A 23,404-nucleotide genomic window follows, 5' to 3' on the forward strand; every position below is an offset into this window, starting at 1 on the left:
GGAGACCTTGTGCACAGTTAGTCCTACGTTTCTTCAGGTCAGAAGGTGTAGCTGGTTTGCTTGTCAGTTTGTTTATGATGTTGGGGCTTTTGCATAGTGGGGTTCTGCACTGTAAGCAACTTGCAAACTACTAAAAAGTCTTTGCAGTATGAATTACCCACAAAATTCTTATAACTGGTGTTGTTCCCTTGCTGTTTCTGTTTAGCACTTCAAGTGTAAATTTAATTGTCAACTTACATAAATCTGATATTGCCAGATTTAAGACTTAGTGAAAATAAAGGCATTAAAACTCAAAAATTTTAAAGAAAATTTGTAAATGGAAGAAAACATTTTCACGTATGATTGAGAATTACAAATAATCCCTAATATTTCAATTCTGGAGTTTAACTTTTCTACTGCTCAAGAAGATGAGCTTACAGGCTCAAGATGTCAAAAAGGGAGACTTTAAAACACATAGCAGTTTCTTGTTCTGGTTAATTTTTGGTAAGTTGATCTCATGATTTCTTGATTGTCCACTTGCAGCGTGGTTCATGAGTGCTGTGTCTTCACATGACAAGAAAACGCTGAACATTTGTCTGCTAATGATCACCAATAGAAGTAGTGTAATATTTACTTTGGTCTTAAATTTATAAGAAACACCTAGGACCTCTGAGGTAATTAGCTTCAGTTCTTTTTTCTACCTTTTTCTCATCAACTGCTTTGCTTTGCTTGCATATATGCAGTAAGAGTTGGTTGCATTACAAGATTCAGTGGGCAGTAGCAAACCATAATGTGAGAGTGGATATCTGCAGAAGAAATTTCAAAGACATCTGAAAGGCTAGGGTATCTGCGGAGCGTGGCAGCACATGGTGAAGCCAACAATTGCTCTGCTGTGGCTTCAGACCACAGCTGCGCGTGGGTCAGGCTGTTTATAGCAGCGCTGGAATGGCTGAAAGGTGAGAACAGGACAGCAGGGGTTTTGTTCATACCAGCTCCTCCACTTATGTTAACATCTGTTGCGTTGTCCCTAGTTAAAAAACAGCAGTACCCTAAATCAGGACAGCGTACAGAACATTTTTCCCCTCAGTTTATTAGTGGAAGTGAATGAAAGCCAAATCCTGGACTAAAACACATGTATACTGAATTTTAGAGGAGGATCTTTCTTGAGATTCAAAGGATTAGAAATAAAAGTCCATACCTAATGAAAAGTCTGTTCCTGAAGATATTTCATGTGCCCAATAAGGGTATTTCCACAGACTTCAAAATCTGTCCCATTAAATACAGTCTGTATTCCATTCAGTACCCTTCATATATATATATATATTTATATATATATATATGTAAAATATGAGGTTCTACTTTTTGTGTAGGTTTATATGCAGTTCTTGGTGTAGTGGTTCAGATGTGTGATTGAATTTCCCACTAGAAATAGTATGTAAAAATCTGCTCAGTGTACAAATTTATTTAGTCCAGAAAACGTTCCATCAATATGTCTTGGTGAGCTTTTTCTCATTTTGATGGTTTTCAAAGGCACACTAAATGTGACACTATTTTATTAAGAAATATATCTTGCAAGATTTAATCTAGAAACTGTGTATATGCGTGTGAATACACACAGAGGAATTACACAGAAAGATTGCAGTAATCTGCAGAGAGCACTGCAGCCCCTGAATACTTGACATGGCAGTTTAAAATCCCTGTGACTGTTGTTTCCAGTGCTGCAGCAGAATGCCTCTATTTTTAAATGGCCATGGCCAAAAGGCAGGGCCTGTGTGCTGCACAAATGAAGTCTGTGCCTCTGTCTTTTGCCTTAGTGCTTTTTTTTGCTTTTTTTTTTTTTTTGTATTGTAGGAACTAAAAGTTTTTCTTTTGAAGATGTGCCAGTTAAAAGAAAAATATTTTAGTATTTCAGGTCCGCACACTGGTCTGCACTTCCAATTGCTAACACATGTGTTTTCCTTGTACTTCTTATGAAGAGGAGGAAAATAAGTTTTGTTTTGTAAAGCTTGTTGCTTTGGTTTATAAACTTCTTTCAGCAATATTTGCTTGGAATTGTACAAGGGCACTTCCAAACATTTTATCAAAGCACAGAGTGGGACTAAGTGATACCAAATCATAGTATGCCTGTGCTGGAGGCATACAAAAGCATATAGTGAAAGTTGGTTGAGGTTAGTAGTCATACTACAAAAAATCTGCTGTATTTTTCTAGCTTTTCTCTTACTATGGTTTTATGTTGCTTATTTATGAGCTGTAAGCGTACACTTCATTAGCATTAGTTTTCACACTAACATTTAAAGCACTGCCTTTTAAATATTATAGAACAAAGGCATCGGGTGTTTTTTTCTTTGATGCATCTTGTTGAATTTACAGGAAAGTAATATATGCTAGGCAGGTTTCCGTGCTCATTTAAACACCATGGCTAAATTCAGTGAGATTTCATGAATGAAAAGGAATATTTGTCACACAGATTGAAAACATGTTCTTGCGGGTTAGCATATATTTAGACTTATTCATTTTACCATTATTGTTGTGCTAAGATGATTTGTATATGTATATTTGTAGATGTAAGGAAAGGACAGCATTAATAGGAATGTTTTCAGTGTATGTTTTGTTGTTGGAAGCAAAGGGCAAGTGATCAGTGTCAGACTAAAGACAAGCAGAAAAAGTGTATTTCTTGCATCTTCAGAAACTTCATTTACTGTGATGCTGATTCTGCAGAGATCCTAATTTTCTGTCCCTTCTAAAACAGAGTCTTTTCCAGCTGGTTGAGGAGGTATTACCTATCTCTTGCCAATCAGTTAATGCAGTAGAATCAAGGGCCGTTTGTGGAAGTGGGGTTATTCCAAATCTCTGTTTTGGCTGTCAGGCTGAGGTCCCTGGGCAAGGAGAGCGTGTCCCCTGTGCCTGAGGGCCAGGCGAGGCAGCTGCATCCCCCGGGCTGGGGTCACCCTGCAGCCTCAGCCTGAGCCCCCACCCTGCTGCCTGCATGGCATTCCCTGCTCTCCACAGATGGTGGAGGGTGACTTTCCACAACATGTAGCAACGTTTCGAGGAAAAAATAGGTCCTTACAGGAGCTTCTTTTGCAAGATTTTTTTAATTAAATGCTACTTGTTTTGTAGTCTTTCTCTATTCTACATTAGGCAACACTCAAAACCATTGTTATTTCCATCCTTCTCCCTTCAAAGTGTTTTAAACAGATTTCTTTTGTGATTGTACTCTTCATTCAGTGGGTAAACACAATCTGGTCTTTATTTAAATATTTTCCAAATTTAACAATTTGCAACTTATTTTTCCATAAAATAATGAACCCGTCTAATAGTATTTACATTTTCTGCATGAGTTAGCTTGCATTTATATGTGAGTTCCTTAAAAAGCTCATACAAAAAGAACATCCTATCTGCAAAAAACCTCAGAAGAGTTCTTGCCCACCCTGTGGCACAGCTGGGTGTGGGATTTGGGCCTTGGAGCAAATAGCAGTTGCAGGCTGCAAGGCACAGCTACTCTACGTCCCGTGTGAGCGACAGAAATGTGTGTTAAGGGGTGCCCAGAGTTTGCTGGTTTGAGAGATTTGGGCACTGCCACTTTGTGAAAGGCCTCTGAGTTTGTCTGGGTGTGGATAGGGGGGATTTCAGTTTATCTAACCGTGGTTAACAGTGGTGTTTGGTCTAACTCAGGCTGCCAAGTCCAGCCGGGTGGGGTGTCCCTGATGCTCCCTACGGCCACCACTGTCCCTTTCGCCTTTCCTCACAGTGGACACTCCTGCAGCAGCAATTACGGACAGGTGTGCCTGGTTTTACTCCTTCTGGTACAAAAGAGAACCTGTGTGATTCATTAGACTGTGCGCAGAGATGGGATTGATGGGCAGAAAGGGTTTTAAATGCTGTAGTTCCTTATGGCCTGGCTGTCAGGGAGGGAGTGACAAGCCTGGAGCTCAGGAGCAAGCTGTGTTCGTGTGGATCTTCTGCTTAGAGCTGAGCCATCTTCTGTTACCCTCTCTGTTTTCTCCCTTGCAGCGTCTTGTTTTCCAGGTGACTTTGTACCAGATGGTCTTTCAAGGTCCCTGCTGACTGAGGCTGTTCTGCAATGATGGTTGATGTTTAGTATCAGTTGGCCCAGATAAGGCTGCCTTCAGAAAATGTACCTGGATCACTTTTAATTCTGTACACTGACATAGCAACTTATAAATATATATTCTCTTAGGTTCTGCCAGAATGAATTCATTAATATGCACATTTACAGGGAAAAAAAATCATAAATAGTGTTGCAGTTCCTGACATTTTCAGTGTTCCTGTACTCTATATCTGGAGTAAATTGTATTACTTAGTCTCTGTGCTACTGGTTTATCAGCTGTCTGCTAGTCACATCCTCAAGGAGATTTGATAAGAACCTCATTAGTGGACTCATTCAGGTGTACTGAATGCAGGGACAGTTGCTGGGTGATCAGTATTAATGTTGTGAGCTCACAAAGGTGGAGATGCCTGTTCTGAGGTAAGGCCTTCTTTCCTGGCTGAGTTTCCACACACGGCTGAGGCCTTGCACAAGTTGTGGTTGTGTCCATCGTGGAATAGCTTAGCTGGGAAAGGGCCTTGCAAGGGCTCCAACCCAGCCTCTGCTGAAAGCAGGGTCAGTGCTGGGACCAGAGCAGAAGCTTGGGGACTTTGTGCACACAGCTGTAGAAATCATTTGTGACAGAGGAGAAGGTCCTGGTGCAGTTCTCACATGTTCCTCGGGAAGGAGACTGGCACCATGAAGAAAATTCTGTCATCAGCACTGAGTGGAGCAGTGTCAGAACATGTCCCACATCCACATCCACACCCACGCACGCACACGCTCAAGAATGGAGAAGAATTTCTGGCAGAGGGAGAAGGGTGCCACATGTACTTTAGTTTATTCTTGACATTTTCACCTGAGCAGATTATGTGTAAATACTGACTATAAGAAAAATAACGTGACTCATCTCTGGTAGAAGCTGGTAATATTTATCTTAATTTTATAAATCAACCAGTTCAGGCAGAAGACACTGGAAAACCTGATGTTAATTTGTTTAGGGTCATTGTATGCATTGATCCTGAGAATTCAACCACGTCTACTTCTTGTATCAAACTCCAGGTGAAGAACTATTTAATTTTTGGTTTTCCTTTCTGAGGAAGAGAGCCTTACCCTCAGAATGTACTCTTTCAAGACCCACAAGCAGGTGTGACCCAAGTGATACAAGCAGGATGGCTTTCACTATTAGTTCACTGGTTCTCTAAGATACAGGACATTGGGTATTACAGATTAGAATTTTTTACTGTGAAGAGCCTCTGATGCTTGTTGTTTAATAGAAAATCATCCATGAATCTAAGAAATTTATCTTTCAGCTGTATTGGTAGTGATATTTCAAATGGGTCTGGACAACTGGGAGTTACAGCACTTTGCCTCTGCTTTCAATTTTTTTAACCAGCCAGGAAATCCAATCAATAAAACAATGCCAAAATCCTGTCTAGGAACAATAAACACATGAACCAAAGTTTCCATATCCTGCCACGATAAAAGAGGTGTAGCTACTATTGTTTAGGGATGATAAAAGGCAGTTTTGGTAACTATGTCAAAGAAGTCTCTGGAGATAAGAACACAGAAACTCCCAAAGTGTTCAAAACCAAATTATATGTATTTTAGTGTTCCCTAATGTCCATGAAGTGTGTTCACTAATGTCCAGGATTTTTCAAGTCTTGGTTTGCCTTGGCTAGAAATGTGTGACACTGAGAGGAATATGTTTTTCCCTCTCTGTAGTCCATACCCTCATACCACCTGCGTGGTGGAAAGGCTTCCTGTTCCAGATCATTTTTAATTACTGGATATCCTGAAAGAAGCAAACAATTCATTTGTGGTCAGTGTGAATAATCTTGGCACCTGCTTCTGATGATTACTTTCTGAGACCTGAAAGTATTATAGAGGACTTGCACATTCATCTGTGGGAATGAGTGGTTTGTGATGCAGCTCTCAAAAGAATGAGGGGATTTTGGTAGTTTGCAATTAAAATCTCTAACAAGTGATTTCTCAGATCTCAAATGGAGTAGTTTATTTATGTTTAAGGACAGTGGCTAAGAGGTCCAGAGTCTAATAGGAAGTAACTTCAGTATCAGGTAAATTAAATCAAAGTAAATCAGGTAAGTTAAATCAAACCTTTAAACCAGCAACTGACCATCTAGTAAATCTGAAATGCTAAAGGTTGATGTGTTCAAGAGAGAGATTGGCATTTTTTCAAATTCTAGTAATTTTTAATTTTGACACAAAGAAGTTCCTGTTGGTGTAAGCATTTCCCCTCAAGGGCAGTAATCCAAACAAGTACCAGTGCAAGAGTGGAGGGTCATTTCCATAGTTTCAAAGGAAATGAAATGTAAAAGCTGAAGACTGCATGAAGCAAAAGTAAAAATAATTTATTAAATATTTTAAATCTAACAGTCATCACTAATTAATCATTAGCATTAAAGCTGTCTCCCATCATCACTTTTTGTTAGTGATTCATTGTTAAAAGTGCTTGCAGAGTAAATCTCCAATCTTTTAAATAACTTCCTGCTAAAACATAGCTTTGATGTTGCACCTGCACGTTGTTTGTATTGATTTTTAAAATCTTAAATCATTGAAGATGGGAAAGATTAGTTAAATGTGGATATCACAGGCCTTAACAGTTGAAAACTATGAGAAATTTCTATATAGCTATTTTCAGCTCAGAAGTCTGAATAAAGGAGTTTCTGTGCGCTGGGATAGTGCAACTTTTTGCTTTAATACTTTACAGATTTTTGGAACAAAATGCACCAGAACTGAAAAGCAGCATTTTTTGCTGACCTTGTTAGAAGGCTAATGCTTCTTTCTGGGAAATAAATGAAACAAGCAGTTCTTTGTTGGCTGGAGTGAGAAAAGGAGGGGAGCCCAGTCTTTTTTTCTTTACAGTGTCACAACTAACTCAGAACTGTAGTATGGCTGGTTTTTCAGTTTTTGGGGTTTATTTTAACCTTTGTAGACATTTGTTTTTCATCAGACTGTGTTGCATGAGACCTGACTTTGGCTAGTTCATCTGAATTTGGGTCTGGGCTGCCTATAAACAGAGCAGAAAGACCCACAGTTACACTTCTGACACTTAAATAATAAAAATGTCATTATGTTAATAATAAAAGTACGTGCAATCAGTTCAGTGCATATGTCAAAAATGATTGACACTTGCATGTTTTGGCTTCTGCAACTTGCATGTCTCTTCCCACAAAATAATCCTTGCCTAGTATATATCCAGTAAAGTCATCCACAGAAAGGTCTCCTACAATGTCAGAAAACCTAATTCACTAGGATATCACTCTTAATTTAAAGGCAAACAAAAGCAATAAAAGAATTCTTTTATTTTTCTTCTAACTGGAAAAAGAAAACCGCATAGGTCTAACTTGATGTAAACAAAATAATTGCAATTTCGTGAACTGCAATGGAACTGTGGTTGCATAGTTCAGGTTTGGAACTTAGCTCCATGTTTTTACTTGCTTTCATTTGGGCTGGATAATTGCATAATGGCTGTTTATTGAAAGACTTACTTAATTTTGCAAAATAATTAGGTCTTCCCCAGGAGAACTGAATTTAAGGCCACCCTGAGTCTGTCTGCTGTAGTGGTGATACTTTTCTCCTCTCATTTTAGACCCAGTCTCCTTTACCACAGAGTGGTAAATTTGAGCTTTTGAGTATATTTTTCTTTGCAGAACTTTAGAGATGTTGCATTGGAGTCCCAGACCCTGCTCAGTGAACTGAAGCTCACTGAAGACCGGTTGTTTTTTATGTGGTGACTTTTTGCCCTCTCCAGCCAGCCGCTGGTCAGGGGCTCCGCAGAGCCCTGGCCGAGAGGAGCTGTGGGGTCCCTGCTGTGTCTGCGGGGTCACTGCGGGGGCTGTGGCGGGAGTGGGAAATGCAGGTTTTTCTTTTTTAATCCAGACTTCATTATGATCCTCAGACCACTCAAATACAAATTCAGAGCTGAAATACAAATTAAAGCAGGAATTACTAAAACCTCATAAATATCACAGCAGATGTGCCATATGAGTATATCACACGGAACGGAGATTTGCACAATGTCATTGTTTGTTAAGTTGCTCACTAGGGCTGACCCAAGACTTTCCTTTCGCTGGCCTTGTTCAGACTGTTAGTGACAAGAAGTTGCCAGCTGTATACCAACCCACTTTTGCTGCCTGGGTTCAGTTCTGGTTCAGTTGAGCAGTCCTAGGAGAAGCACTTAGGTAAAATATTTTTCACAAACCAAGCTCAAGTATATACCACAAGGGTAATTTGCCCATTGTTGTGATTCTTTTTATTCTACCAATGTATTTAAAGATGCACTATTAGTTTGAAGTCTAGACAGTATGAAACCTATCAAACATGCTTAAAAGTGTTCCAGATAAAATATTTTTCCATTTTCCTATGCATATCATTGCAACTCTACCGTTAAGAAAAGCAATTTAATTTAGTCAGTTTTTTTTCTTGTTGTTTGAAAAACTGACACCGTGAAAATTGGTAAAGCAGTAAGAAGTCTTAGTCCTGTAATAACTGTCATCACACTTTGCCACGCTTCGTTCTGCCGGGGTCCTGGGGCTTGCCCAGGTAGGTAGGGTTGCAGGACAAACTCTACCTGACATTACCTATAGTGTTGCATATGAAATTGCATTAAGATCTAGCCCAGATCTGATAGAATTGGAATCAACTAATCATTTGGGTTGGGAAAGCCCTCAGAGGTAATTGAGTCTGACATTAACCCAGCACTACCAAGGCCACCACTGACCCAAGCCCTCGAGTGCTACAACCACACAGCTTTTAAATTCCTCAAGGGATGGATCACTGTCCTGATCAGCCTGTGCTGGAGCTGGACAAACCTTTTGGCAAAGAAATTTTTCCTAATCTGCAATCTAAACCTCCCGTGGTGTGTGGAGTGTGCAGTACTCTCCAGAGCACCTGCTTCTGGAAGCGGGTTGCAAAGATGGTTTAGGTCTGCCTGCATGCTTTCCACAATGTCCAGAAGGATTTCTTAGTGTGGGCTTTGCACCACCTACAGGTAGTAAAGCTGCCCTTAGATCCATCTGGTCCTGTGATAGCCCAGGACTAATTCTCACCTGGTCCATGCAGCTAGTCCTGATCTGCATCAGTAATAAATCTAACCTGGGTCCTGAGCAAACCATGGAGTTAAAATGTTGAAAATTCACTGTGTTTCACTCCTGGCTTGTCTGGAGGATTTCAATGCTGGATTATGGTGCTATTCTTAGCACCATAAACAGGAAGAAATTTTCTTGGTAAGCTAGGAGGGATACCTGCTGTCTGAGGGCACAGGGCATTCTATTAGCTTTGTGACATGTTGGCACCAGAGTGACACACAGAGAGCTACACAGACTTAGTTTCTTCCGTAGCAGTTCTGTGAATAAAAATGTCTGTCTCACAGAGAATTCTGCTCTGATTTATAGTTTCTGAATTTGATCAGAAAAGATGATGCTGATTTAAGAAATATTAGCAATCTAAGCAGTATTAACTTGTTCAGCAACAGTCTTCTGTCAGCAAGTGAAGGGGTTTACCTGGGTATAACTCAGGTTTGCTTACTAAAGGTCCTGTTTCTAACCCTGCCATCTATGATGTTCTTCCCCTGTCAACCTTTAGAATATCCTACCAAAGGTGGGGGACTGATGGGTCATATTCTAGCAGAAAAGGTTTCAGTTGTTAATTGGAAATTACTTCCAGTAATAATTGATTTAAATCTGTCAATAAAGACAGTGTTAAATTGAAATATTTTTACTAGCTTACTGCCTATTATAGGCACACATTTCTAGGAATTTTCAATTTGAAAAAATGTTATTTACTAGTTCATTAGGTAAATATTTGAACATACCAGGATAAGTATTATTATATTGTAAGTATTCCTGTTTGATACACTCAGAACATATAAAATCGTTTATTAAGCAATTGCTAGTGCAGATCTTGCCAGATGGAGTAGTTGTCTCAGTCATTTGAAGCGCAGCAATTCTAAGGATGCCTTCCTGTGAGAGAGCAGTGTGTCCTGGCCCTGTGCAGTGGGTCAGCGCTTGCAGCCGGTGCCACGGGCTCCGTGGGTGCCACGGGCTCCAGTGTGTGCCACGGGAACCTGTGTGTGCCACGGGCTCCTGTGTGTGCCATGGGCTCTGTCAGTGCCACGGGCTCCTGTGTGTGCCACGAGTTCCTGTGTGTGCCACGGGCTCCTGTGTGTGCCACGGGCTCCTGTGTGTGCCATGGGCTCTGTCAGTGCCACGGGCTCCTGTGTGTGCCACGGGCTCCTGTGTGTGCCACGGGCTCTGTCGGTGCCACGGCTCTGTCGGTGCTTGCAGCCGGCCCCACGGGCTCCTGTGGGTGTCACGGGCTCTGTCGGTGCCACGGGCTCCCGTCGGTGCCACGGGCTCCCGTCGGTGCCACGGGCTCTGTCGGTGCTTGCAGCCGGCCCCATGGGCTCCCGTCGGTGCCACGGGCTCTGTCGGTGCCACGGGCTCTGTCGGTGCCACGGCTCTGTCGGTGCCACGGCTCTGTCGGTGCTTGCAGCCGGCCCCACGGGCTCCGTCGGTGCCACGGGCTCCGTGTGTGCCACGGGCTCTGTCGGTGCTTGCAGCCGGCCCCACGGGCTCCTGTGGGTGCCACGGGCTCTGTCAGTGCCATGGCTCTGTCGGTGCTTGCAGCCAGCCCCACGCGCTCCTGTCGTTGCAGTGCTGAGCACGCCGCCGCTGCCCCCCGGCGCAGCCCTGCCGCCCCCCGGCCGCCCCCCGGCCCTGCTCACCCTGCCCGGCGCGCTGGCCACGCAGCAGCAGCAGCAGCAGCAGCAGAAACTGCGGCTCCAGAGAATCCAGATGGAGAGGGAGCGGATTCGGATGCGCCAGGAGGAGTTACTGCGACAGGTAACGCCAAAGATAGTCTTACTTTGTTCAAGAGCTTTTAGTTCAATGCATCATTCTTAACAAGTACACTTAGTAGCTCTGTTACTGTGTGCCAAGACTAACCATGGTTTTACAGAAGGGTAACCAAAAAACTAATATAAACAGATAATTTCATTTTTTTTCTCAAAACTAGCACTGAACAGAACACAGGATGGCCATCCATCAGAAGTTACTGACCTGCCATCTTTCTTACCAGTCTTTCTTAATAGTCATGTAAGGGCCAAATTCCGTTCTGTGTCTGTCCATAAGCAACTAGGGCAACACTGGTTCATGTGCAGTTTAACTTGGTTTGCACAGGAGACCATGCTCGTACTTCATTGAAGATAAAGGAAGAACATACGGAATTGTTCTTGACTCCAGTCTGTACTCTCTTAATTTGCACCCTTTGCCTTTTAGTTCAAATAAAATCACATTCACATCTTACATGAACACCTCTGATCTAAAGACTTTTCAGAGTTGGTTATTTGTGGATGTTTTGCTTATTGTTCTATATCTTAAGTTTCAGCTCTATAAAATGACTCATTCTGTACAAAATAGATATGTAATGTCCTTTATACTGCCTTAAGAAAACAAAGTTTTAAGAACTGTGTTTCACCTGTTACAGTGAAGTCCACTAGTGGTGTTGTGTTTGTATGGCATAATAATCAGATTCCTTAATGGAAAAAAAGAAGTATACTTTATCAAGAAACATATCGTTATTTGTGGCCTTGCAAATGCTGCAGTTACCAGTTCTAAGTACCTTTCAAAGCAGCAACTTTCACAAGATTAAGGTGGCAGTCTCTGACGTGGGCAGTGCTCTCAAGTCTTTTGTGTGGCTTCTCCTTTCCCATGAAGAGCTCATGACAGAGATAGATGTGAGAAGAGAGTGAGGGTATTTGGTACGAGCTTAGTCATGATTGTCATCATGCTAACAACATGCTTAGCTATTTTTACTTTCTTTGGCTCTATTCTTTTTTCAAGGTGAGCAAATTAGGCTTCAAAACAGTTGTGCCATTAACACAAGGGAGGGTTTTGCTGCTTTGCTGACTTTGAAACCAACACATTCACAGCACTCTGCAGCTGTGCCATACTCAGTCAAGGCTTCCACTTACTGAGCCCAGCACCACCCTGCCCTTGTAGTGTTTGTTGAAGCTCCACATTGCATGAAGCAGCACACCGTCACTTCGCATTACTGAAGTTTTACAACTGGTGTAACTCTTAGAGAGGAAAGCAAGATGCAAAATCTCTTCTTCCTAACAGAGTGTTGTGAACTTCCTTCCAGTAACCTCAGAATCCTGAATCCTGGCAGCTGAGGGTGCAATTATCCTCTTGGATCATCAGTGTCCAAGTAGAGTTACTCCTGTCCTGACCCTCACTTGCTGTTTTTGCTTTTCTAGTGTAACCTAAGGGGAAAATGCTGAGTAAGGGTGTATGCTGCTGCCAGCAGCTGTGAGGAGCTGCAGAGCATTTGAGCGAGGGCCAGGATTCTTTGGAGGGTCACAAACCTTTCAGCCCAGCAGCAGCTGCTGCTCCCCGCAGCCATTCCTGCCGCAGCTGCTGGGGTGGAGCAGCGTGCCCAGCCTGGAAGGGGTCGGAGCTCTGGAAGCTCTGGGCTCAGGGAATTTCTTTCCTTCTTTGTCCTCCTCTTCCTGGAGTTGCTAAAACCCTAGAACTCTAGATTGAGTGCATTCCAGAAGGGCAGCATTTCAGAAAACCAGTATGATAGCATCTACTTAAAGGTTTCCTTACTCAGTTTTATCATTCTATAAGGAGTTAATGTTCTTTTACACTAATGTGGTTTTGCCAGCTTTCCAAAGGAAAAGAGAGAATCTGCTTGCTACTAAAGGGCTTCTTGGAAATGGAAGTTGGTAGAGGTAATGTCAGTCAGAAATCTCTGAAAGGTCCTGCAGAGAAGGTGCCCCAGCACTTCTCTGTGTGCAGCAGGGCCATTATGCACTATATTTGTGCATACATTTGGAGGGTACAAATAGTCCCAAAAAGGCAATACTTCCCAGAGGCTTCTTTCTGGTCCAGGGCTCCTGTTGCAGAAATTGTCCACAGAATGTTACAGAGGCTTAGAAGAGGCTGAAGAAGCAGTGGAGCAACATGTAGAGGAACATTTATCACTGTTTTTTCCTCGCAGAATAGACCTTTACTGGCCTGCTACGACCTGAAGAGAAAAATGCCCCTGTGCTCCTGTGCTGTGCTCCTGCCACTGCACAGACTGGCCGAGGGTGTGATTTTCTGGTGGCACAGGCAATGTCTACATCTCTTGCTTTCCACCCTGAGGAATTGCATCTACCAGCAATGTAAACCCGCTGTAAAAATGCTCTCACTCATCTCCCCCATCTGGAAATGAGAGTTTGGCAACTAAGGGTGGAACTCAGGTCAGTTCTGCCAAGAAGAGTTCTAGGAAATTTGACAAGAAATTTCTGTGCTTGTCAGGCATACAGCTGAAAAAGGGTTTACATTTTCTGAGGCAGTGAATCATTCAGCTCACTGTAATGCTGTGAAGCTTTAAAAGGTTTTGAAGATAACCACTCATGAAGCATTTGACATGACTTTTTGATATTAGAATTCTGTGGGGTTTTTTAGTTTATTTCGTTACTTATTTTGAAAGTGTTCTTTGGGTTTATGTGCGTCACAGTGCCAAGCAGATCACTAAAGGCACCTGTTCCTTTGTGAGCTGAATGCCAGAGATGGTCTCTGCTGGCCAAGGAGGAGGCACCCTCCCACACTCAGACTGGGAGCTCGCTGGTGTGGCTGAGACTGATATTGCTGCTCACAGGGCTGCGAGACAGCGCTGCCATTTTTTGCCAGACTTTCATCCTAGGGTAGAAGATTAACAAATATTCTTCTTAAAAACCTTGTAGTCATGCTTAGAATAGAGAGCAGGACATAGTAGGGTATCATAAAGCTTTGGGTATTGTGTGGTTGATCAATTTCTCCATTACCATTGCTGTAATAATGTCAGAGGAGCAAAGGAATCTGACATCTGTAGTAGTAATAAACTTGCAATGTGACTTCTGAACAAATGACCTACAGCTGAAGAACATATGTCATGTATGGTGGAGCCAGTGCTCTGTCTGCTTCCCCAGCCAAATCTGACTCCAGTGTGCAAGAGTCTGTTCCTCCACATTTTAAAAGTACACATGGAGTTCATATTACAAGCAACAGGCAATATGTTGAAATAAAGACATGGGAGGTGAGCCATTCCCCAAGGGAGAGTCAGTCAAGTAGCTCTATAATAAATATGGTGTTTTTTGCAACAAAGAGGAGACAGGAAGTTAGATTATGTAACTGATAGTGGGAGTTTTTCTTTATGGTGCTGCAGGCTTTTCAGCTGACAGATGTTTTGTTTTGGATGGCCTGTCTAAATCCTGTGTGGCTGTAAATGTCATTCTTATATTTTTTAAAAAGTTCTGAAAATATCTGCCTGTAGACAGCTAAAAAAACGACCTTCTCCTTCTAAGAGGTTTGTACATTTGCACAGACTCCAGCTGATTAAATTCTAAGTAGAAATGTCACCATTAAAATTGTCACTTGACAAATTTAATCAAAAACCTAGTATACATAAGCTATTAAGAATCTTAAGAATGTTTGTTCTTAACACTTGCTAAATACTGACACCATCTAAAGTAAATTGTAATTTATCAATATAATTATATATATATTGATAATTTTGATATAAAGGAAATATTTCTTTTATGGGCACCACTATGTGCTACTTTATTCACAAAGAGACCAGACCATTCCTCCTCAACGAAACAAATAATTGAAAACATAGTAAAACATCATATTCTAGCCTTGAAGACCTGTTAATCCTTTCTGTGCTGGGGAGAACGAATGATTGAGTCAGAGAAGTTTTCTACTAGGATTTAAATTAAATATTTACTTTGCTTGTTTAATTAAAAAAAAGTAAGTGGAGTTAATTATGGTAAAAATAGATATAGCTTTATTATTTTAAGGTCTTAGGATTTTTGTTTGGAACATCCAGTTGGGGTCAGACAACCTCTGCATAGAACTCTGTACCACTAGATGTCATATGTGTTTCACAGAGATAATGCTGGAAGAATTTATCTTTCGGGAAGAGTTGCAAAATAAGTTTCCTTTGGCTCTGATTGCTTGTTTGTCATCCTGCAGATAATAGACAGGAGACAGGTCATTAAGCAAATGCTTATTATTAGGCAGAGTGTTCATTCTAAATGTTATTGAATCACAGTCTTGGTTCCAGTGGTTTTCTTGTAGCATGTTAAGTACTTTGTGGTAGCTGAATGAATTACAGGCCTGGCTTCCAGACATGGTAGAACTGACAGCTAAATTCTGTGGTGCTTTAAGACACGGTCATGGTTTTCTTCATATCGGAGTAAACAAATGCTCATAGTGACATCACTCAGAATTACTTTCCTTCAGTGAATATGTTATGTGTTTGTTATATGTTGTTACAAGACTAGAGTGTTTCTGAGTTTTGGAATAACCCCTCCCTGGTATTTATTTGTCTTTTCAGGAGGCTGCTCTTTGCAGACAACTTCCTATGGACCCAGAAAACATGGTCCCAGTTCAGACAGCTGTGAATACCCCTGCCATGACACAGGACATGAGGGCTATCACAAATAATGGATCAGATCCTTTCTTGAACAGGCAAGTTCATTCTTCTTCATTAGGCAATTGCTTCTGTTGCCTTCTCTAGGCTGTTACAGGTGTCTCTCCAAAATAATCCCTATATCATCTTCTTTTTTTTACTTACTGTAAACAGAGGGGATGGCTGAGTGGCTGGCCCAAAATCTTTCAGTTTATGCTTCAAGAAGGAATCTTTTTAAAAAGCAATAAATTGTAACAGGTGGTTTTAATTCTATTGTTAGTGTATGTAGAAGACTAGGTAGAATAGGTGTGTTACCTACGTGTAAATACATGCAACTTTTTAGGCTGTCAGAACTGATTTCAGCTAGAGAGTTATATATGCATGTGTGTATTTCAAAATTTAAGAGTGACCTCGCTTAAATTACTTTGTTATTTAGGCTGATGTGATGCAAATATTATGTTGTCTGATCACTGGCCAGCAGTTACAGGATGAAGCTTAATGACTCAGTATCTATTTCTGTGTTCTCTTCTGACACTGTGCTCAGGAATTGTGTCTGTCAGAGGATCTTTACTGAGTGTTTTTCATGTTTCAATTTGTAGTGGGCCGTACCACTCCAGGGAACAGAGTACAGACAGTGGCTTGGGATTAGGATGCTACAGTATACCAACAACACCTGAAGATTTCCTCAGCAACGTAGATGAGATGGATACAGGTAGAATACTCAGATTTAGCTTAAAGTACAATCCATCTATTATGGCTGGTAATGTTTTATGATTGCATGACTGAACGATAATCTGCAGCTTTCCTAATCAAGAGAACACACTGACATTGTGGGAGAAAATGCCTTGAAGGTGCTTAGTGCCCATAAGGTTCTCAGCTTTAACTTAGATCCAGATTCTGCTCTTTTACCTCAGACTGATATTAAACAGAATAAATAAAACCTGGGAAATGCAAGCCTTAATTTCTGTTTTCATACTATTGTCCATGGTAGGGGGACAAAAAAGCTTGTTATGGGTTACATGTACAAATCAATACATTTTCTAACTCTGGGAAATCAGTCTTGTTTGTAAGTCGCTTACATTGGCAAAGTTGCATTTGCCTTCAAACAGAATGTATTTAGCTTGCTTACATTTTGATACATATTTATTTTATGTTAGTGTCCATGGTGTTTAAAATAATGAAATAATTTACTAGGAAATCAAGGGTTTTTTCAGAGAGTGAAATTCTCAGCACTTCCTCACCTAAACTTCCTTTTGAAGTCATTAGAAGTACAGTATTATGCAGAGAATGAAAGATTTATCTGTTAAAGGTTTTCATGCTTGTTCTTATTAATTTGTGGGGGAAAAAAGTATAATATTACAGATCTAAATTGCTGTAAAGCACTTTTTTTCAGTTATTTCCTGCGGACAGCATTGCCCCTGGTGCAGGGAACAGGATGGAGGTGTGCATGAGGGCTCTTTGCTGCTTCAGACTTGAAGCTGTCGTGCTTCCCAAGTGGCAGAGCAGAGCTGGGTGCTTTGAGCACTGCTGGAAAGGACTTTTTGGGCTTCTGAGATCAAAGCAAGGGTGTGAAATGTGTTGGTAGGGGGATATGTACCCTATACCTAAATGCAGTTTTGAGATAACATTTGTGTGGAGTAGGAGTGCTCCCGAGTGCTTGTAGGAAAGAGGGAATACATTTTTATGTAGTTCTGTTGTTTTAAATTACTCACAATAAGACTTTGGTACTTCAAAAGTTCTTCTTTACTTTTCCTAGGAGAAACTCTAGCACAGACAGCAATGAACATAAATGCACAGCAAACACGTTTCCCCGATTTCCTCGACTGCCTTCCGGGGACGAACGTTGATCTTGGGACTCTCGAGTCAGAGGACTTGATCCCGATTCTCAACGACGTGGAGTCAGTGCTTAACAAGAACGAGCCCTTCCTCACCTGGCTGTAATCAGGCAATGCTTGTTGGGCCTACAGTGCAATTCAGATTTATTTTTCCTCTTGGGGTAGGCATAGAATATCTGAATATCCTCAAGAGATACAACATACTGCCGTATTGACTTTTGTTACATCGTCTTTATGGTCAGTTTAATATCTGCCTGAATTTGATTGATACTAATTTAAGTATGAAATACATTTATATATATATAAAAAATACATACATGGATATATATTTCTTTAAAAAAACCCCATACCACTTTACACATCTGTGTACTTTTTTATGTTTTCAAACCAGGTGGAAACACTTCACTTTTAGGACAGAAAGTGGCTGATGTTTGTACACATCCCTGACTGCTCTCCTGGGTACTGACTGACATCACGGAGCCTTTGTGAGTCAGAAAAGCTAACTCCTAGCTTGCCTGGTTCAAAAAAAGTGCAAAGGATCAGGACATGAGAGCAGTTTTATTATTATGTTTATGACAATACTATCAGAAGCTTTTTTAAAATCAAATTACTTAAGCCTTAAAAAGCTTTTTTAGTTCTTAGTGACTAACTGTACTGTATAGAATACAGTTCAAATATGATCCAATCAAGCATAATAACTCCCATTATATATTTGTGAAGGCACAAACACTACTATAGCAGTTTCTTTTTTTCAGTAAATTACTGTATAGTTTTCAGAAAATAATTGCGTCTAGTCTCAATATACCAGAATTATTTAGCAACATTTTTACACTACAATATTGTTACAAAATAAACCAGGCTGGTACTGACTGTTGCCTTTTAAAAACAAAGAAATGTATTATAAACAAGCATTTTTTAAAAAATTATTAGTTTTTTAGTTTATTATATTAAGCACTACAGTTTTGTAACTTAACACATGAACAAGCAATTTTTTATATGTATAAAATCTGTGGCAAGTATCTTAAGTGCAAAACTATTCTTTTAAAATCAGTTCTGGAAAATGTGGCACAACTTGTTAATGTCATACATCGGGGGAGAAAAACCTTCCTCATACTGTTTTCAGTGATATTTATAACTGACAATGTAAAAATACATGTAGTTCTATACATGAAAAAGAACCAGGAACTTTATCAGGGCACTGCTAAAGCAGCATTGGGACTCACCTGGTCAAGCTGCTTAGTTTTTATGTCTTTCATTTACCATAACTGGTGCGCAGGACACGAGGCATGTGCTGTGTGGTTTTGCCTGCTATATGTCCTACAAAACTTCTTTATCAGAGGTTCGGGACTGAGAAGACATCAAGTGCATTAAGTCTGCAGTTCTCCTGAAATGCAAATGAAGCCCTGAATATTCTTAAATGTTTTGAAATTATCTTATTTATAATTAATGGATATAAGCATTTTATACTGAAGAATAGGTAATTTTATGAAAGGCATTATAACTTTTCTCTAAGCTTAATCCAGGCTATGTAAAGAGAAGAAGAGATGTAGCACTAAGTGTAAATGTGTGTTTGCAAGGTCTGATAACACTTAGCAAGATATTACTGATGCATCAGAATATTGACCCTTAAAGACCTTTTTTCCATCTGGTTGGGTGAAGGTAGGTGAAAAGGTCAGCGATGAAGTGGTGGGAATACAGAGTAGATTTGGAAGATGAATGATGAGTTAGTAAATGTAGATCCCTGCTGGGAAGGATGGCTGCGGACAGGGGTGCATAGCAAATAAATCTCCGGTGTTCAGTGAAAAACATAAGAGAAGCACTCAATAATGTAAATGACCATGTCTGTGATAAGCTTCTAAGTTTACATGGTGTCACAGGAAGGAAAATAAAAAACACACACTAAAATTTTGAAAAAAAAGATATTAGGCAAAGACCTACAGTTGTGAGGTTTTATGACATAGTAAAAGGTAGCTTTTTAAAAATGTTCTCATTTTGGTTTTTTTTAACAGAAAAAGAAGTGTAACAGCAAAGTTGTGTCTGCACAGAAATTAATTGCTGAATGGGCATTGTGTTTCTTTTATTCTTTTGGGGGTTATTAGTTGGGTTTTTCTTTTTTTATTCTTGATAGTTTTGCTAACTGTTGAGATACCATAAACTTCTTTTCAATAAACAGGGACCGGGCAGGGCTGACCAATATTACTGTAATTAGTTTTAATCTCTCCCTTTTAAGGATTTCTTCAGGTTGTCAGCCTAAATGAAAAAGAGATGGTCCTAAGGTTTTGTTATTTAGTACCATGACTGATGTTTGTGAAGAATTGGATATTTTCTGGCCAACTTTGAAGGCCGTGTCACCAGCACTGCTCTTTTGGCATAAGGAGCCGGCAGCCACAGGTGCTGGAGTGACCCACAGCAGCTCGGACCTGCGCGCTGGTGTGCTCCAGGTGGCAGAGCCTATCCACAGGTCACCTTCAGAGAATGCAGTTTGTTCATCTGCTGGCAAATCTGCACCATTTAACATGTAAGCTGGTCATAAGAGAAGATATTCTGAGCAGGTTGGCTAGCAGCTCTGTGGGGTAGCTGGTGCTGATTCCTGCCCAGCCACATGCATTGTTGTCAGCCAAAGGCTGTTCTGTCTATGGGGAAAACGAGTGCAGCTTTCTAGTGAAATCACATCGGGTGTTTATCATAACTGTGAAGCTGCAAGCTTGATTCCTTTTTTACTTGTATTTCTGGTGGTTGAGTGTCTTGGTGCAATCCCTTAAAAGGATAAAGCAATCATAAACTCTGTTTCTGTGTTACTTCCATAGTAAAACCAGCTGTAGATCTGGAACAGGAAGGTACTGAGTGGAGCAGCACTTCAGGCTGAAAGAGCTGCCAGAATCTTAGGTTAGATCTTTACTCAGTCATGAAACAAATCTTGGTTAAATTAAAAGTGATCCTTTACACTGTCAGCTGTTAATTTTTGTTACGGAGATAATGTATCCAATGAAGTGCAATGACGATAAAATCTGTTCTTCAAAGTTATCTTTTAAAAAGTTTCAGGCTTTAAACAGGCTTATGGCAGAATTTTTCAGTATTCAAAGCACATGTAATATGAAAGTAAATTTATTGTTGACAATATTTCACTGTACTATTTCAGGTTTTGAGCATTTACTGTACTAAATTGTACACTGTCTGCTTGTAGTTTAAATACAACCAATGTGCCAGGGGGACAATTTTGCTGTGACCATCCCTGAGGGGTCATATGTAAGTCTTGGTGATACAGAAGTAATGGGACATGGTTAATTACAGTTTGTATTCTGGTAATACTGTTAGAATGTAACTTGGGGAGGGATTGGGTTTGACTTTTTGTCAACAAATACTGTTTGGGGGAAAGGAAGGATTTAAATCTCTGTTTTAATTACAGAAAAATGTGGGTGGTTGTCCAAATAAACTTGTTTCCTAATACATGCATCCATGTATATGCTAGTTCTTTAACTATTTTATTTACTTTTTTCATTTTTATATGACTTGTGTGAGCATTTATTTTTAATTTTTAGTACCTTGCAATAGATTGTACTAGAGGCAATCAGATCAAACTGTTGTATCCTGTGTTTGATTCTGTTTTGTTTTTTTTTTTTTAATTATTCCTTTGATCTTTTACATGAAAAAATACAAATGAACTTAAAAGATTTTGGATGCATATTGTTTTTTTAAAATAATTTCTTTAGGGGAGGGGTGGGTTTGAGGGTTTTAGTATAGGCTTCCAGGGAACTGTAGAACACTGCTTAGAATAAAGGTGTGGACATACTATTCTGTGAAAAAGGTATGCATTTTGAATTAAAATATTCAATTTTATATTGTATAGTCAGTTATTCATATATGTATATACATATTCAATATATATATTCACATTTTAATATAAATACAGATTTTAATTAAAATATGGGGGCAAAGACCTCACCCATGTCAGGATAATGGAGGAAGCCAGCCTTCCCAACCTCTGACAGCTGGAATGTCTCCAGGTTGTTTGCCTTGCAACCGGTCATACTATGAGTGATGTACAATCCATGAAGAGGGAGTTAAAGTTGAACGGGAGACAGGTGATGAACATTCAAGACTGGAATGATGTGAGAAAACATCCCTTGTTCTGGGCTGAGCAACTATTTTTTCAACATTGTGTATGTTACTTCCCTGCTTTAGAGATGAACTTTTTGCAAAGAGTCTCCAGTTAATGCATCATTCCCTGAAAGATGACCCTGTCCTGTGGTTAATGTATCGTTTTTTGCAGTCTGTTTATTGAAGACAGTCAAAAAAGACTTAACTGTATATAGCTCAGCTGTGCAGGGGCTTAACCTTAATTTTGTCCCACTGAAATGCATGGGCGCAAAATCACATGCTCATGCTCCACATGTTGTAATCCAAGTTGTTAGATAACCAATGTGTATTCTTTTATGACAGCTCTCAGCTAAAACAGTGCCATGCAGTGTTGAAGTTGCCATGCTCTCACCCAGCCAACAGTTTTGATGGGTGAATAATGAAGCTTCAGCCAGCATGGGTATTTCTGAGATTTTTACAAAGCATACTAATATTCTTTCTTTTGACTACTATTATTTTTACTTCTGTATCAGTCTATGTTCATAATTCTACACACTGTAACGCAGTGTGGTCTTTAAGTTGGTCGGGGTTCCTTTCAGTTATCCTTGTTTGTGCCTTCTTTCTTACCACCATCTTTCTGTCCCTTCCTAGTGCTGCACTCTCTTTATCTGTGCCTTCTTTTCAATAATTAACAGTGGCTTTTTACATAATTCTCTGTTATGAGGTTCTAGAATTAATCCCTCTCCTTCATTTTACTGGATGCTTTGCTGAGTAAAAACAGAACAATCTCCAGTTACTGCAGAATTGATACTGCAGATGTGTGATTTGCTTGAAATTAAGTGCTAAGGGAGAGCCTCAGATTAGAATAGATTTTGGAATATGATTGTGGTACTCCGAAGTGTGGGTTCAGCTGGGCTGCTGATTCTGGCTCATTTACCCTTTTTCACTACGCCTGAAGGCCAAGGTGTGAATGCAGTCTGGATCACAAGTTGAAGTGTGTGTGCCTTGTGTATCAGTTCTATATTAGCTCATATTAGAAAGCCATCACGTAGCTGGGTGCCTCTTAGAAGCTGTAGCTCATTGATTATGGTTTTAGGTATCATAGCTTGCTGCCTGTTATTTCTTACCCCATCTCCCACAGAAATTTATGTACTCTGCTTATTGATATATCAAAGCTGTACTCAGTGCAGCTACCCATCCCCTTGTTGAACACTGATGAGAAACACTCCTTGTTCCCAAAGGCTTCATAAAAATCAAACAGGGCAAATGTGAGATGAGGTGCAGGACAGCTGCTCACCACAGATGAAAGAATAGATGTGAGATAGTTGCACAGTGTGTGTTTGTGTTGAAATAAAGGGTACTCTCAAGTTCCTGGGCAATGCAGTAGAACAGGTAGGATAGAGAGCTGTTTCTGAAGAGGTTTTTTTTGTAATTTTTGTAATTTATCATCTTGTACAACATAATTCTCAGTACCTATATCAAACTTTTTAACATTTCTGCATATTGCTCAACAGCTTCCAGTGCTTTCAAGTACTTCTAGATTCTTCAGATATCTCCTAGTGTAAATACACAGTTCATGACATACATTTTCTGAAAGCACAGACCACATGATCATTATTTCAGAAGGAAAATTTTCAGAACAGATTTGGCCAATATTGAGAAGCATTGAGACATCCAACCTGGCAAGCTGGTATGTGAAAATTTGTTTCAGAATTTTTAAAAGAAGCTTATTAGTTTATTTGAATCCCTCAAATGTCTCCAATCCCTCCTATCTTCTCCTTGATTCCTTCGGGAAGTAGCTTTTTCTTTTAAAGTTTTAAAAGTTCTTTCTAAAAGTTATTTTTGCCTTTGAGATAGCTGTCATTGTCTTTCCTCTCTCTTTCATAGTATTGTGCCAAATACAGCTAAATTGAACTTGTACAAAAAGATTAATAAACAGCATTTGTGCTCATGTGTAGATTGGAAACTTTGGGGATTTACAAGCTACTTAACTGACCTG

The 23,404-nt window shown here is 40.1% G+C and overlaps 1 protein-coding gene across 1 annotated transcript in view; it reads left to right on the plus strand.

Annotated features, from left to right (window-relative positions):
- The window catches only part of WWTR1 (WW domain containing transcription regulator 1), a 43,318-nt gene extending 22,537 nt beyond the window's left edge, over positions 1-20,781 (plus strand). The window contains exons 3-6 of the mRNA XM_063167511.1: positions 10,706-10,893; positions 15,419-15,552; positions 16,093-16,205; positions 17,250-20,781. Coding sequence (XP_063023581.1) covers positions 10,706-10,893; positions 15,419-15,552; positions 16,093-16,205; positions 17,250-17,434 — 620 coding nt within the window. The 3' untranslated portion in view covers positions 17,435-20,781. The remainder of the gene's footprint in view (positions 1-10,705; positions 10,894-15,418; positions 15,553-16,092; positions 16,206-17,249) is intronic.
- Positions 20,782-23,404: the final 2,623 nt, after the last annotated feature.

This window comes from Melospiza melodia, chromosome 12 (genome assembly GCF_035770615.1).
Source record: "Melospiza melodia melodia isolate bMelMel2 chromosome 12, bMelMel2.pri, whole genome shotgun sequence".
Taxonomy (NCBI): Eukaryota; Metazoa; Chordata; class Aves; order Passeriformes; family Passerellidae; genus Melospiza; species Melospiza melodia.